Genomic DNA, 17315 nt, shown 5'->3' on the forward strand with positions numbered 1-17315 from the left:
ATGATTTGATACAGACAAAGTCTTTATTGTTTGAATCATCGATACGATTACGTTAACTTCGACTTTCTGGTTGCGGAACGCAGCGTCCACATTTCTCTCACCCAGACACTGTTGTTGAATAATTCACCAAAAAGATACAATCCGATAGAAAGCCCAATTATGAATGCGAAAAATACGAAACGCAGCGGCATCGCGAGCACCTCTATGACACTATATACCCACACTCCACTGTGGTTATGGATAACATGCAGCCATGTCAGATAGCCTATTCCAAAAGTAAGCAGCCCAGCAAGACCGCTTTTCCGCGATGGATACTGCCGGAAGCTAGTGTAAAGCTCCAGAAGCATAAATAATACAATGTTTGTGTGTAACGCATGATTAAGCCAGCTGAAAGTTACACGATGTATGAGGATATATTTTTACAGCGATTTCATGCTTCATTTCAACTTACTAAGGAAAGATCGGCTCCAGTACCTTCGGATGAATCAGTTCCCGATCAATAGCTAAAATGCCCCAAAATGTGATGGCTACGAGCATGGCTCCAGGGAAAACGAAAGCCGCAAAAAGGTAGTCCTTAATTTTTCGCGTCATCGGAACTCGACGCGGCGCTAGCTCATTGCTTCCGATTAAATCATTGATTAGGCTCAAAGTAAAATAGATAACTTGCATTGCCTGTAATTTGAAAAGACGAAGGTTTAATCAGAGATTAATTAAATGTTTATTATGCAGCATATAGCGAATCAAAGATTGCATTTCTGGGTAGAATTGACATAAAGGCTTATGTTGCAAATGTAATAATCGAGTCCGACTTGTATCTAAATATTTCAAGCTAATGCCTTCACAGTGTAGAAGCTTCGTACTTGGAGGGCTTCAGAGCCACAGTGTCCACATTGTCAAGTAAGCCATGAGCTCAAATCTTAGTAGAATCGGGCTATTTCGTATCAAAGAACTGAAGTACAGGGTGTCACCAAGAAGGTAATACACTTTAACCCTCTCTTTACCATGGTTACTCTGGAGCACCATAGGTATGGATGCAAAAAGTCTTCAGAAATATTTACCAATTCTACCCAAAATGCATAAATATGTTCTTGAACAATCAGTATATTGTTCAAGAACATATTCATGCATTTTGAGTAGCATTGGTAAATATTTTGAAAGATTTTCCGCATCTAAAGCTATGGTGCTCTAGAGTAACCAAGGTAGAGAGGGGATGATTATGTCATAAAATTAAAACAGATGAATATTTCCTCTCTCGTTCTTTTTTACTACCATGGTATAGTACTGAAGCTACAGTTGAATCAGTTCAGTTCAAATTTTTCGCGTTTGCATTTGATAACGGCCCACAAACGCTTCTTAAAATTATCACAAGCCACACGCACGACTTCGATCGGCATTTTATTCCAGATTTTATCAACATAGTCACTTACTTAATTGGCCGTACGTTCTAAGACATGGCCTGCACAACATAATTTAGTCAACTTGGTCCATCCATGGCTGCTGGCCTCTAATCTCGCGGACACCCCATACTTGCTAGATCATGCTCCACCTAGTCTAACCACCTTGCTCTTTACTCTCCTCTTCGTCTCGTACCAACCGGATTCGAGGTGAGAACCGTTGTCCGTCGTTCTGGCAACATGCCCAGCCCAACGTATCCGTCCAGCTTCGGCCACTTTCTGGATGCTGGGTTCGCCGTCGAGTTGCACGAGCTCATGGTTCATACTCCGTCTCCATACTTCGTTCTCCTGCACGCCGCCAAAGATGGTTCTAAGCAGTGGCGTAGCGTGACCGGTTGACACCCGTGGCGGAAAATTTGGGTGTCAACCCCATCTGGTTACAGTGAAATCATTTTGTTACCCAAAATTGTGAGAGCAGCACGTTCGTTTTCAATTGCACTAAATCTACCCAATTTTGAAAACTCATCACCGTCGATTATCACAACACTACCTGTTCACACTCGTCTCACAACACCTTCTAGCGCAATATTGAACAGCAGGCAGGAAAGACCATCACCTTGTCAAAGTCCCCAGCGGGATCCGAATGGGTCGGATAGACCACCAGGATATCCTCACACAACACTGTCTGGTGAGCTTCCCGGGGAAGCGAGTATTCTCCTAAGATGATGCGTAGCGACTCTGTATTCGCGGCATTTTTAGAGGATCTACCGCAGAGTATAGATCTGATCCGTTGTGGATCGACCCTCCTTGTAACTTCCCACAAATCTGTTGGTTAGTGGTGACAGTCGCTGGAAAATTATTTGTGATACCACCTTAGTAGGCGGCATTCAGGATAGTCATCGCTCGGTAGTTTTCACAATCTATCTTATCGCTTTTCTTGTAGATGGAGCAAATAACCCATCCTTCCGGTATGCATTCCGTCTCCCAAATCTTGACAATCTGGCCAAGTTGCCCGGGCCCATCGTGAGAAGCTCCGCTTTGATACCGTCTTTTCCAGCAGCCTTGTTCTTAAGCCGCCGGATCGCATCATTAACTTCGCCTATCGCCTATGCTGCACCGACAGAGTCTCCTGCGTCGCTGTTCTGGTCTCCTGCATGAACGCCATTCAAATGTTCATCGAAGTACTGTTTTATGTTTCATTTATTCAGTCAGCATCAACAGACAACAGATGTCCCAATGATGATCACAGATCCTAAACTAATAACAATCATGATCACTACAATACAACACAATACAATACGATCTGATACAGCATTTTATTATTCGTTATTTGTAGAAAAAAAAACACAGAAAAATTAAAATCAAACACGGAAGCTACCTTGTTAAAAACTCGCTTTATACCGACCAAAGCCCTGTTTTGTCCGTAGTTGGTGCGTTGAAAAGGTATTCTCAGTAATGAATTATTTCTCAGTGCTCTAGGACGCACGTAAAGATGAATTGCCCTCAAAATAGCAGGTCAATCAATTTACCTCTGCAACGTATCGGCGGCAAACAAGGCCATAGCGATTTTTCTTCGAGAAGAAGCGGAGTTGAATCGATTCAATCCTTGCCATCCCGTTTCGGTAATATGAATGCCAGACAACGGAAAACATGTCGCTTAGGCGTTAGTTGGCTATCCAAGATAATGCCGAGGTCATTTACATGGTCAACATGTTGGATGTCGGTACCATAGAGGTTGTAGTTGAAGATGATAGGTTGACGGGTGCGGGTGAAGGTAATCACGGAGCATTTCTACAGAATTGACAAACATGCAATTCAAGATGCACCAATTTATGAAGGTGTCAAACTCTCGCTGGAGGCAGGTTGCGTCCATCATCGAGCGTATCTTCATAAATATCTTCAAATCGCCAGCGAAGGACAAACGGGGGCCTTTAAGTACAAAGTTCACATCATTGAAGTACAACAGGAAAATCAACGGTCCCAAGTGGCTGCCTTGTGGGATTCCAGACGAGTCCGGAAAAGTTTTTGCTTGAGAATCATCTATTGTTACAATTAGTTTGTTCCTACCGACAAGGTAGGAACAGCACCAACGCAACACACTGCCGAGTCTTTCGAGTTTAGCAATCGTAATGGCATGATTGATTTTGTCAAACGCCGCAGACAAATCGGTTTAGATGACGTCCGTTCGAGCGCGATCCGCTAAGCTTTTCGCAACATATGACGTAAGACACAGTAGTTTTGTATTGGTTGATCTACCCGAGACAAATCCATGTTGATCCTCGCTCAGGTAATAATCGTAGTAAGACAAAAGAGGAGCCATGATCACAAGACGACGATATTCCTTGATAGTTGTTCACATCCTTTCGGTCTTCTTTTTTGTGGACCGCAGTTTCCCATACCGACGGAAATACCCCACTTGAAAGTGATAGGTCGAACACGAACTGAAGAGAAGCTAAAAGATTTTTTTTTCTTCACAAATCATTTATTTGACACGGCACAAATACAATTCAATGTTTAACGGCGCCAATTATATCGGATGACTTAAAATCTATAAGCAAATTTTTTATCCTCGCTGCCGACTACGAGCTGAAATTAAGTCTATCTTAAAACTAGCATGTATTATTCAATCAGTGTTTTGTAGTCTGATGATCATCGAATGAATATGCAGCATGTATGGATTTGTTCTGCTAAGCCACGATGTCATGAGCTGGGACAGGGGCTTGTAATCCTCGGGTTCTGAGGGTATTGTGCGGGGTCTAGTTGCTGGTTTTGGTTCGTTGTTGTTGTTCGCTAGTGTTCAAGTGGCCATATGGTGTGTGCCGCTGAGCCAAGATATCAAGAAAGGCCTCGGGTTTTCCTGGCGAGTTCGTGTGGGGTTCAATTAGCTGGTTCCAAAATCGAGGTCTACGACGTGATCTTGCCGTTTTGATGAATGTGGGTGGAAAGGAATGGGTCTAGACTTGGGCATGGATGGATTTCAGGAAAATGTATATAAGGGACATGTAGGGTAGGTCGCGACTCGCCAAGACATCACGAACAGGGACAGCTGGTTCTCTACCCTCGGCCCGGAGGGAAGCTATTAATTTAGACCTGGCGTCACGGTGTACAGGGCATGACCAAACAACGTGCTCTATGTCGTGATAACCTTCACCACAGGCACAGATACCACTTTCTCCGAGCCCAATACGACGGAGGTGCGCATCAAATCTATAGTGATTGGACATAAGCCGAGACATCACGCAAATGAAATCTCGACCTACATCCAACCCCTTGAACCACGGATTCGTCGATACCTTGGGTATTATGGAATGTAACCACCTTCCCAGTTCCCCTCTGGTCCAAGAATTTTGCCAACTGATGATCGTGTTCTGACGTACAAATGCGATATAATGCAATATCCGCGTTTCTTTGCTTTAGACAAGCCTTTAAGCTTGGTATCAAGCTCCGAATACCGTAAATAGTCGCCAGGTATACCTCCCTTCTGGAAGGCCAAAAACGCGTCGGATCTTTGCGTGTAGACATCGGAGCACTCTTTGTCCCACCACGGAGTTGGAGGCCGCTCTTTGATCGTTACGCCGGGATATTTCTTCGTTTGGGCTTGCAACGCGGCGTCGAGGATTAAGCCCGCGAGGAAGTTGTATTCTTCAAGTGGTGGATGATGTTGAATCGACTCGACCGCTTTTGAAATCATTTCCTCGTATAACTTCCAATCGACATTCCGTGTGAGGTCATACGGAATGTCAATTGGTCGCATGCGAGTTGAACCGTTAGTAATTGAAATAAGAATTGGCAAATGGTCGCTACCGTGAGGATCGAGGATTACCTTCCATGTGCAATCCAACCGTAGCGACGTCGAACATAAGGATAGATCCAAAGCGCTTGGGCGCGCTGGAGGTTTCGGGATACGTGTCATTTCACCGTTGTTCAAAATAGTCATGTCGAAGTCATCGCAAAGGTTATAGATTAAAGAGGAGCGGTTATCATTGTAAGGGGATCCCCAAGCCACACCATGAGAGTTGAAGTCTCCCAAAATCAAACGTGGCGAGGGAAGAAGTTCTATTAAATCAAAGAGCAGCCGTTGCCCAATCTGTGCTCTGGGAGGAATATATATTGAGGCAATACAAAGCTCTTTACCTTGTATTGTCATTTGACATGCGACAACTTCGATGCCTGGAATCGAGGGGAGGTTAATACGATAGAAAGAATAGCACTTTTTAATCCCTAGAAGTACTCCTCGATATGGGGTGTCTCGATCAAGGCGAATAATATTAAAATCATGGAAGTTAAGATCAATATTTGAAGCAAGCCAAGTTTCACAAAGGGAAAATGCATCGCATTTGTTTTTATTTATCAAAACTTTAAATGAATCAATTTTTGGTAAAATACTTCTACAATTCCACTGTAAGACAGAGATAGGATCCTTCATATACGCAGATAAATTAGGCATCGAAGGATACAATCGCAGCAAGGAGGGGCCATTGGGCAGTCAACTGCTTCAAAAATGATCTAACTGTTGGGAGAAGTACTGTGAGGAAATTTTTAATTGGATCAGATATATTGAAGTTTTCAAAAATCCAGTCCACGATGTTAGAAAAATTCACCAATCCAGAGTTTATTTGATTATCTGGGTGTGCAACAGGAGCAACTGGGGTTCTAGATGTTCCAGGAAGTGCTGGGAACTCCTTCTGGGACTTTAAATTTGCAAGCCCAGGAGGAGTTTGCTTCGGCTTTTCCGCAGCACTTTTAGATTTGTTCGTATTATTCATTCCATCTTGAGAAACCTTAGGTCCTTTCCTGGGAAGCTTAGGAGAGGAAAGATTTTTCCTCTTTCTAGACTCCCCAAGACAGGCAAAAGAAGTTCCCTCTAGTGGTTCGTCAGGGTCGGTTTCATCTTAAGCCAACAGATCAAAGGGGTTCGATGTTATGGTAGAAGTGGTCACGGTCTTCTTAAGAATCTCAGCGTAAGAACGCTTTGAGCGCTCCTTAAGAGACCGTTTAATTTTATCTCTGCGTTGCATGTACGCCGGGCATGCGGAAAGCTCATGCAGATTTTCCTCACAGTGAATACACTTTTCAGCGCTTACACTGCGAGAATCTTCCGCATGAGTCTCCCCACACTTGCCACACCGTGCCTTATTGCAGCAGTAGGCAGCTGTATGGCCTAACTGCTTGCAATTGGTGCAATTCATAACACGGGGCACATACAAACGCACAGGCAGACGAACCTGGTTGATAGAAACGTGGCTAGGGAGTGCAGATCCGGCAAACGTAACGCGAAACGAGTCTGACGGAGTGTATACTTTTTTACCGGAGACGAGCGACATGGACCGTAATTGCTTAACATCCAATACTTTCGCCTCGGTAGTGGATTTTTTGAAGCAGCCGACGCTTCCCAGAATACACTCAACAGTCAGACTCGAATCGGTTATTACACCGTCGATCTCCACGTCTCGTGCAGGTACATACACGCGATACTCGCGTGTAAAGAGCTCAGAGCGAGCTATATCGTTGGCCTGATCCAGATCATTGACCACGACACGGAGCTTGTTTGGTCTGACTTTTGCGATTTCGGTCACGGCCTTGTATCGTGACGTCAGATCTTTCGTGATTTGTAGCGTGTTCAGTGATTTTCCTCCTGGTTTGGGCCTCATGTAGAGAACCAGTGGACCCGTTGATCCGTCTGGGTAAAGCCTGGGACGAGGATTGACTAAAGCAGGGGCAGAGGGGGGGGGTGAACAGGAGGGTCAGGGTCGGGTGGGTTTGGAGACGGGGGATCGGGGGCTAAGGGATCCACATTCATTGCGCTCAAACTAGCGCAACAGTACAGTGGCAAAGAATCACGTACCTCTTTTTTGTTGTCTTCAATAGCACAACGACCGAGTCTTTCGGTGCTGGAACGGGCAGCTTCGCAGCGACACAGCTATAACACAATAGCAGGATGACCTTCGGATTATCAGTTTGTCTTTACACCGCACTTCGCACTCTTTGAAACACGACCGAGTAAGCAATGCTTTTTTTCCTCTTCACACAGTAGCAATTCTATAGCGAGACAATCACTTAATGCGTCCGTTTTCGTCGAGCGTTCGGGACGGAATGAAGCTAAAAGATTATCAATGTGCTTTTTCAAAAATGAGGACGGGATTCCATCCGGGTCGGCTTTTGACGATGATTTCAATGTGGAGGCGGCTCTAGAGATCATTCATCAATGTTGAACCTACTCAAAAAATTCCCAACCATTAGCTAAACGTTACAAGCAGCCTGGATAACTCGGTCAGCCGGGATCACTTCGTCGCAAAAGGTGTCCGAAAAGATCTCAGCAAAGAGTTGGTAGACCATCGGATGCAACCTACCATCGAAAGTCATGTTTGAAGGGAGACTTGATTCCTTGCGTTGGACGTTAACGTTCCTCCATAATGTTTTTGGTTTCTCCTTTAAATTTCGCTGAACATTTGGCAGATGTCATCTGAAACCATTCTGACAGCTCCTCTTGTACACTGTGTTTAACCTCTTGTATCTGTCGCGCAACGGTAATGCCAGTTTTCTCGAATAGCTTGATGGCCCTGTACACGAATAAACTATTCAAAATCAGAAGTGACAGCTTTCTTCTGATCTGTATGTTGCTCATTCCAGCCAGAAACAAAATTTTGATTTGTTCTCTACTCGAATCCGTTGCAGTTTTCCTATAACTACATGTGTCAAAACAAATACAGCTGATTTACAGGTTAGGCCTCCCAATGCGAAGTAGGCGTGTGTATCACTTTCGCGGTGACACTATGTATGGGTTTATACTGAGGCTTTCCCAATACTTTTCTTACTTTTGTTAAAATGAGTTTTGAAATTCGTGTAATTACTAGCCAAAGAGACGTTATAAGCTCCCTCCAGTGCGTTATAATTGGCGATACTGGTACTTGAAAGAATCTTGGAGAATGATATTCTGCAGCGATTCTACAGTAATATGTATTCATTTCTCGATTCATTTAGTGTACATATTTGTCTTAGTATTTATACGATCGAAGATTGCTCATCAAATTCCAACTGACAGTATTAGTATTAGACAGACCTTTCTTTAGTCGCTAATATTAGTTCACAACTTCACTTACACTTGCGAAAAAAAACATTGAGGAGCGGTTTTTTTTCAAGCATGGTTGGAATTGTTTTCTTACCCAATGCTTAACAGATTGCGCGATGGAAAACAACTTAGATACTGTACTTCAGTATCATTGAAGTTTTGAGTTTGAACCTTTCTTTTCTCTCGCGCTTGCACGCATTCAACCAGCCCTTCATTACGAGCCTCTTATAACAAACAACCGGAACAAATACGACGGATTAAACGTTATATGTACCGTACTGCATCAAACTTCGAACACTGAAGCTATGATGTAACTTCTTGCATTGAAAAATCAACGAAAAATGAATTCTGTCATCGATCTTAAAAATTTAACATGTTGGATATTTTATTGTTGTTGCAATTAAATGCAATTTATATAGATTTAGACATGTTGTGTACTTGAAAACAAAGAGAATTTAGAACTTAGCTTTGACTCAAATTCCGAACACTTCAACGTAATCACATCACATAAATAGAAGAGATAGGCAAACGGTCTGAATACTGACTGTCGCTTTTTCCAACGCCTGCTGATTCCCTGGAAGTGGCCGTACTGTAAAGAGCTATACATCACAGGATGCAGGACATTCCAAGGAACAAAATGGTATATAATAACCATGCTTTTTAATACACCAGCTACAATAATTCGATTTTTATTGTAAAATGTTCGAATTTTGAGACTGTTTGAAGTTTGAATAAGAACGGTATGTCTATCAAAGACATTATGTAGAGAAAATCACTCAAAATTATGTTGGGCGATCGAATTTACTAAGAGGTTCAAAATTTTTAATAAGAGGGGAAAGGTAGCTGCCGGGGAAGTCATTGTATCGAAAATTATGCGATTTTCCATTGGATTAATGGTGTTATTTTTTTGTTTTCAATTCAGCTACTTAAAAATCGATTCAATCAAGCAATTAACCAATTCCATTATTCAACGTTATTTGGGCACCCCAGGCATTGCCTGTAGTATGTCTGATAATGATTTAAGTTGCTTATTGCGAGTAAAGTATTGATTAGAAATGTAGATGTGGTGGGTAGCGTAGATCATCTTATTTTTCTTAATCTCTTTTGTGATATCGATTCTCTCGAGCATAGCTTCGTTTAATATTCGACCGGACAATTAGTATTAATTTTTTTGCGGGTCAAGTGGTTAGTTGTTGGTTACGTGTAAATTAGCTTCCAAGTTCAAGGTCAAAGCTAGCTTTTTGTACGCGTAGATCTCAAGCAAAGTTCAATTATTTCATTAGACAATATTTGAGATTGAAAGGAAAGCTATATGTAGGTTGTGTAAATGTACGGATAAACTCACACATAAGACTTTTTACTGTACAACATTCATTTTAACGTCATATTAGCCGGTAAAAGTTAAGCTCATACAAGGTGCTTTATACTGCTTAAGACTGAATCGTATCAATAATACTGAATACTTAATACTGAATCGTATCAAAAATCCTGTTTTGCTAAAGATAAAAACTTACCGAATTCCAAATAGTGAGATATTTCCAAATTCCTCCAAACTTAACTCCGAAAGGTATTAAATCTGATGGAAATTCTATGTTAGAAAAACCATATAGACCAAAAATGGAATTTAATGTGGCCACTAAATGGAGCAAAACACGTAAATCTGCCATACTTTGGGATGCTTCGAACAATTTTTTATTTGACTATGTTAAGTACAAAACAAGCAAACTGTGACCTCTCTAGCCTACAGCGGTAGATTGTCTGCACAGCTCGAACTTTGCTCAGCTAAGCTCGGATTGATGCTCACCTATGTATTTGATTTAATACTTGTACTGCTATACGAACAGCAACAAAAAACATCTTTCGATAAGATATTGAAGTGAGCGCACACTGCCGAATCATCGCGGGAGAACAGCTTTTGCTAATGAAACCAAAAATGCTTGGTTAGAGTCGGTTATTCGCTTATATTTGAATACGGGCTAAGCTCTGGGTTTTTTACTACCCCATATTGCTACCCATATGAAGTGCGTTTGGAATTTCAACGTAGTTTTTATTGTTGTACCCAATAATAAAGTGGTATACAGGAAAGGTATATAAATCAATATCAAGTCGTGATTCTTGAACCAGGAATTAAAAATGCACAATTTTGTAATTAGAAAGGCTTAATAGTCACTTTTATATAATGTTTCGATGGTCGATTTTTAAATGTGAATTATGCTTATTGCTAAACATTAAAACTACACTGAACACTGTGAGCACTGAGTAAATTTTTAAAGGTGCCATTGCATACAACCTTGAGTAATTTTGCATCTTTAACGATCGTAACAAATTTAATTTATTTTCGCGATTTGTGAGATCCTTATGCAACAATTCGCCTGGATATAAACTTTATCGTTTTGGGCGATTTTGATAGATGTCAGTTTCTTCATTTCACCTTTTTTTCGCATCAGAAAAAAAAGTCGATAGCGTTGAGTCGTTAGTTAGGATCCTAGGTGGATTACCTTGTTACTAAATGATGGTTCGAATTTTCAATGGCAGTGGCGGAACTAGATTGATGGCAAAAAGGCAACAACATAAAAATGTAAAAAAAACAGTTTTTTGTATTGCATTTATTGAATCCGACTTCGCTCACAATTATAATGAAATTCTGCAGACCACGCTCTTCTGTATGACTACCACAATAACAGAATTAAGAAAACACCACCTAAAACGCTCATGATCATTGCCTTGTGAACAAACCCCGATAAAGCTTTCAAAAATCTACTACTGCTAATAAAAGCCTGCCGTTTAATATAAGCAACTTATTGTAAAATGTATTTTTTTATGTACTCCCCAATGGAGTTTTGTATAATATACATCTCGACGAACAATGATTCAAAATTATCTAAACACTGAACTTCAAATGACGTTTTATTGTTCTATAACACTACACGCATTGTAATCATTTTGACTTACTTGAATAATGAAGCTCTGTGAGGAGTTGCGAACGAGTAAAAATTTGAGTGAATTGACGGTGCTATGAAGGTCTGCCTCCGCTAGTATCTCTAGGTGCCTGATGAAAATGCAATGTTACTTTCAGAAATATATAATAATTTTAACTGTTGATGTTATATCTTACAGTTACACCTCAATCAAAATTTATCTTTACTATCACCGCAAAATTTGGTCGATTATCTTGTGGCCTACAGTACGTTTTTTTTTTCACGCGGTCGCCTATTCAATTTCTCTTTGGTTAAGGACAAGTAGTAAATTTTTCTCTAATTCTACAGAACATAGTTTTTCTTGACTGTGTTTTCGATCGAGATTATCGATTTGAACATAAAGTATAGTTTTGTTCTTTCTCTAATAATAATAATAGCTTTGCCACATAGTTTCTCTCGCAAGTGACACCAACTCAGTTTCCTAAACAGGAAATAAAGCATATTTATGTCAGTAGTATATTGCATTATGTCGTGCATGCACTAATGTGGATTGAATGTTAGTTTACACAAATCACAGATGCTGGAAAACATAACAAACTTTTTAATAGAACTGAAAATAGTTCCTCATTGTTCCTGAATTCAACTGCTAAATTTATTCTGCATATTTGGTTATTCCCATGCTATTTTATATAAGCAAATTACCTAACAAAAACCCAGTACAAAAAATGTTCTATTTGGCTCTCATGCAATCTAGAAAACGAATGCACAATGAAGATGGAGACTTTATTTTAGCTTCTTACTAGTGACACCGGTCTTTAGCTGCTTCAACTCTTTGGTCCATATTAGGCTGTTGAAAAATTCTCCCAGTAAATACAGTCCAACGGAAAACCCTAAGCTGACTACGAAAAATATAATTCGCTGTGGAAGGTTCAGAACTTCTAGCACAGGGTATACCCATATTCCGCCAAAGTGACGAATAATATGCAACCATACTAAATAGCAGGCCATAAAAAACCCTAAACCTGCAAGACCGTTTTTTCTCGAAGGATATTGTCTAAAGCTGGTACAAATCTCCAGTAGCATAAAGATTACTATATTAGTATGCATCACATGGTTCAGCCATCTAAAATAAAAAAAAAATCATTAACACTAATTGGAAAAATGATGCATCATTGTTGACATACCCTGGAAAGACAGCGTCCAACGCTTTAGGGAAAACAAGCTCACGATCGATAGCCATTAAAGTCCAGAAAGTAACGCCGACATTTAAAGCTACCGGGAAGGCAAATGCCGCCAGCATATAATCCTTTAATTTTCTGATGATTGGAATACTTCGTGGTGAAACTTCGTTCGTTCCAAAGAAATCGTTTACCAGACAAACAGTGAAGTATATCGCCTGCAATATCTGTAATCAAAAGAAAAGATTATGAGAATGATTCAAGTTGAAAGTTTGATAATTTTGCTTCAAGTTCAAATTGTTATTAACATCGTAAAATAATGCAATGTATTGTACACTGCAAATGGATCAGATCTCACGAAGGACCTACCGCATCCCAAACTGTGAGATATTTCAGCTTTCCACCGAAATCACTAGTTTTTCTTCGAATTTCCGGTGGAAAATGCACGTACGTAAAATCGTAATAAATTCCGTAGGCAAATTGCACTGCTACGATGAAATGCATTAAAGTTCGCAATGAACCATAAATTCCACGGCTGTAGCCGTCGTTGAATTTTTGTTTAGCCATGTTCACCAATATCGATTCCTGATCCACAAATATCAAATCAGAGCTGGTGCGATGCTCAGAAACAGTTATATTATTTAGCCTGATTTTACCCGGCAGCTAGCAGATTACTTGAGCTGGTATTATTGATAAGCAATACAGTAATCACTAGTGTTTCTGTTTCCAGCAAAAAAAAAAACTATAGGCACTTTAGAAAAGATTACAACATACAAAACTGCTTCATCATTGATAGAAAACAGTCGCGACTCGAAACAAGCGACTGACAGTTCAATAAAAAACGACTGACATCGAGTAGCAGCGATGCCAGAAATTTGAAATAAAAGTTTGGCTACTTCAAACACAACCGCAATGTAGAGTCTACACGCAACTAGTTTTTGTGTTCAATTCGCGACTACGAAGTTAAAAAAGATTTATAGGCTGTTCGCACCTATGCATACTCTCATATGCGATTGTCAAAGTGTGTGTGACAAAGACAAAAATATTTCTTTCCCTCTTTTTTTGTTAAAAAAAAAACAAATATACCGTACTGTATATCAAATTTAGAACACTTAAGCTATGATGTAACTTCTTGCACTAAAATATCAACGAAAAATCAACTTTTTCATCAATCTTAAGGGTTTAGCATGTTGGATAGTTTATTGTTGTTACAATTATGTGCTATTTATATAGATTTAAATACGTTTTGTACATGATATACATGACAAAGTGATTTTTTTCTTTTCATTTGTTTATTTGTTAAAATTACATCAACAGGCCCGAATAATTGTATTATACTACATTCAAAATATATTTCACGTTATAATTACCGGAAAAGTTATGTGAATATTTTCCTCTGTCATTTTCATGTAGATTTTACGTGATTGTCATTTGAGTTCATCATGAACTGGTAAGATGATTTATCCTGTGAATCTTATTCAGTAGACATATACATTTCATGTGAGTTTCACGTAGAATTTAACTACCGGTAAAGTGAAAAGCATTTGATTGTCTGATAGGTTCTACGTTTCATACAACGTATAATTTTCAATTGTGGTTTCCCAAATTCCTGAGGGACTAGGAAAAGTTGTCAGAAATTATCCAATTATGTTGCTTGATGAGTCGCACGGGCATGCAAAATCGCCAATTCGTAAATGAATTTACCGACATACAAAAGGGCAAAATTATATTGCGACATTCGCTGGCGATAATCACTGTTAGCTGCAACTGTTTATGTTCCCGAAATTCCTCGCAATTTGAACTGAATTTGTGTAAAATCTCGATGCGGGATTCTTATGGTTTTTCTAAAGCTCACTTATTGGGAAGTCATCGAGGAATTCCTTTCACGTTCAAAGACAACATTAGACAACAGCTTCGCCATTTTGATTTTTGTGTATTTTCGAACGGAGAGCTCACGCAACACTTCATTCTGTTTGACGTAGCCAAGTTGACGTAGATAAAGTCCTACACGCTGCTTTATTTTAACTCTAATCTGATTGGGATCTACTCAGTTTGGTATTCTTATGCAAAATGTCAAAAAGTGAGTAATCGAGTACTGGACAATTGAGTAACATTAACCCAAATTTTCATAATTACCATGTTTACTCAGTTTTGAGTTATTATCCATGATTTTTACTCACCCCTGAGTATAAATATATGTCAAAAGTTTTCAACAGCAATATTATTGGTTTCCGAAGAACAATTGATGTCGCTTTTTATTCGTTGGCTAGCAGTAAGTATCTGATCTGTCATCAAATCAATAATTTCTTAATCAATTAATAATTTCAGCCCAACATCAGTATTGCAGAGGATTTGAAAACACCTAAAAGATCTCTTCAAAATGAACAACCGCATGTTGTATGTTCTACGTTTAAAGCCGGACTTTTATTCGTGATAACAAACGAAAACATTTGTATTGATGTACAGTGCTCAACAATCGATGCAATTTAAATCCTTCGCAGTATTAGATGACGAATGATGACGGATTATCTGGCACAAAAAAGTAAGTCACAGTTCACGGGCAAATATCACCCGGTTGGGTGCCGCATTCAATGAAGACACGGGAATGATTTAGTGAATTTTCTAATGTTTCGATGAAAAATAAATCTGTGTTTTTGATTGTTGTGAATTTATTTTATTTATTGAGTCAGATTTACAAAAAACAGAAATCATTAAATTTCCGTATTAAGGCAAACTGGGTAACTTGTACTCATTTTCGTTAATATCTGTTTTGCATGAACAGAGTAGATACTACTCAGTTTTTGACGTATGATGCCCTTACTCAGCAGTGAGTAACCGTAAAAGTACCCTAATTAGGGTACCTCCACTTTCTTCAAAAGTGGGTGATATCTAACTCACTTTAGAGTAACAAAAAATGAGCGTGTAGAGATAAAGTTTGGACGACTGTCACTGAAAAGTTCCAATCGAACTGTCAAAACTCGTTCCAATCGAACATAAGAATGTTTGACATGTCAAGTTTGTCTTAGTAGATGGGAAGTATTGTGATTTAGCATTATCAAAATGCGAAAAAAGAGATGAAACTCGAATATAACAAAAAACAAAACATGGAATTCCAAAAATCTTCACATTATTTTATTTTTTAAATGGTTACAAAAATCATAACGCCATAGACCTCCTTTCTATTGTAGCTGACCTTTTGCTTCTGATTAATTTTTAATTTTGTTTTTCCTCTCTGTTGACAACTGGACGACATTCTGAGTTACTACGGCTGTTGGTGATAGGAATTTTGAACGGACATTGGGTAGCTTGTTTGGAGTGAGCGTAATCAATCGACATATTATCCGGTGTCTCACTGAGCCACAAACTTATACACAGGTCCCGGTAACTTGTATTCCTTTTTCATTCTTCGACGCAAAGCATAAATCATCGTGATTAAAGTGGAACTGCAAAATTTTTTTTTTTATTCGGATTGATATTTTCAAAACGCCAAACTTATGCTGCGTCTTTGTACGTGTCGTTTCTGTTATTAAAAAATCCTCCGGTAATTTACAAAACTCAAGACATTTTTTCACTTTTTTTTTCACTGCTATATGTAGCAAAACAAACTGAAACAAAAAACTATGAAATTGAAAATACGAGATAGTCATGTAAATGACTTTTATTTTTGAAGTAGAATACTTCTCTCAGGAAGTTCGGCTACATAGGGATGTAAAATGGAAATCTAAAACCGAAAAAAGTGAAAAATATGTCCAATTTCAAATGTTGATAAATCGGTGTAATCGATGGATTTCCTTCGTTCTTGCAGCAATAGATTGGAAAATTTTCTAAGATTCTTCCCAAAAGAAGATAATTGTAATTTTAGTATTCACACCATTGTACTATTGAAAAAAGGTCAAGCCTTGTCAAAACGAAAAATTCGACCTCTGATTGGTCGTTATATGATTGCTTCCCAAGCACGGTCTACAGAATCATAGACCTTGCCATTTGAAATGTGCAATTTGGCCTATATGAGAGCCTGTTTCAGTCGAAGCCGCTCATTATAATTCTAGACTACAACAGGAGCAGTCCTTCCTTAGCAGCAGCAGTGGATACAGCAGTAGTAGCAGTGCACCGGATAACGGCCACAGCTGTGGTATGGCAACGGATAGCGGAGCCGGAGCGCGTCTCAGCATCGATAGCAGGGCCAGGTGATGCAGGGCAGCGGATACCAATGGCAACGAAAGCGTCCACTACTGTGGCAACGGGGATAGCGCAGCGGTTGACGTTGGTCTCAGCATCTATATAAGCAGGGCCAGCTGATGCAGTGTGGCATTTTAGTGGACTGCTGTCTCTAAGCGATAGCAGGCACTTTAGCAAATGCATCCAATGAAAAAAACGTTTTGGAAAGCTTTTCAGTGTTTATTTTCCCCCAAGGAATACTTTATTTGCATTGCCAGTGATAACGCAAAAATGTGATCGGCATCTTATCAAACATTGAATTAAATAAAAAATTGTCCTTTTCAGGATGAAATACACTGGGGTCGCTTTTTACGCGGGTTGTTTTTATGCCTTTTTTAAACGGGATATTTTTTCAACAACGCGGATTATTTTTACTCGATTCAGACGATTATTTGTACGCGGTATTAAATCAGTTTAGTGTTAGTATATCTAATCTAATCTTACAAATGCGGTACAACTAACCGCGTAAAAAGCGACCTTAGTGTAAAAACCTAATTGAAGAGTTAATATTTTCTCTTAAATCAAATTACACTTTCAA

General features: G+C 39.5%; 2 protein-coding genes across 5 annotated transcripts in view; both read right to left on the reverse strand.

Annotated features, from left to right (window-relative positions):
- LOC129733222 (androgen-induced gene 1 protein-like) lies at positions 1 to 11349 on the reverse strand. The gene is made up of 3 exons (XM_055694890.1): positions 9978 to 11349; positions 452 to 672; positions 1 to 387 (listed from the first exon to the last, which is right to left on the reverse strand). Exons 1-3 carry the CDS (start codon positions 10128 to 10130, stop codon positions 48 to 50), a joined length of 714 nt encoding a protein of 237 aa, XP_055550865.1. The 5' UTR covers positions 10131 to 11349; the 3' UTR covers positions 1 to 47.
- Positions 11350 to 11783: 434 nt separating this feature from the next.
- LOC129733221 (androgen-induced gene 1 protein-like) overlaps positions 11784 to 17315 on the reverse strand; it is a 30369-nt gene continuing 24837 nt past the window's right edge. For 2 of the 4 annotated variants that reach the window (XM_055694887.1, XM_055694888.1), the window contains exons 2-3: positions 12566 to 12786; positions 12146 to 12504 (exon numbers count right to left, since the gene is read on the reverse strand). In XM_055694887.1, coding sequence (XP_055550862.1) covers positions 12165 to 12504; positions 12566 to 12786 — 561 coding nt within the window. In that variant the 3' untranslated portion in view covers positions 12146 to 12164. Of the gene's footprint in view, positions 11863 to 12145; positions 12505 to 12565; positions 12787 to 12928; positions 13399 to 17315 lie in introns of those variants that run through there. The other 2 variants (XM_055694889.1, XM_055694886.1) reach the window with 2 other exon arrangements.

The sequence above is a fragment of the Wyeomyia smithii genome, chromosome 3 (genome assembly GCF_029784165.1).
Source record: "Wyeomyia smithii strain HCP4-BCI-WySm-NY-G18 chromosome 3, ASM2978416v1, whole genome shotgun sequence".
Taxonomy (NCBI): Eukaryota; Metazoa; Arthropoda; class Insecta; order Diptera; family Culicidae; genus Wyeomyia; species Wyeomyia smithii.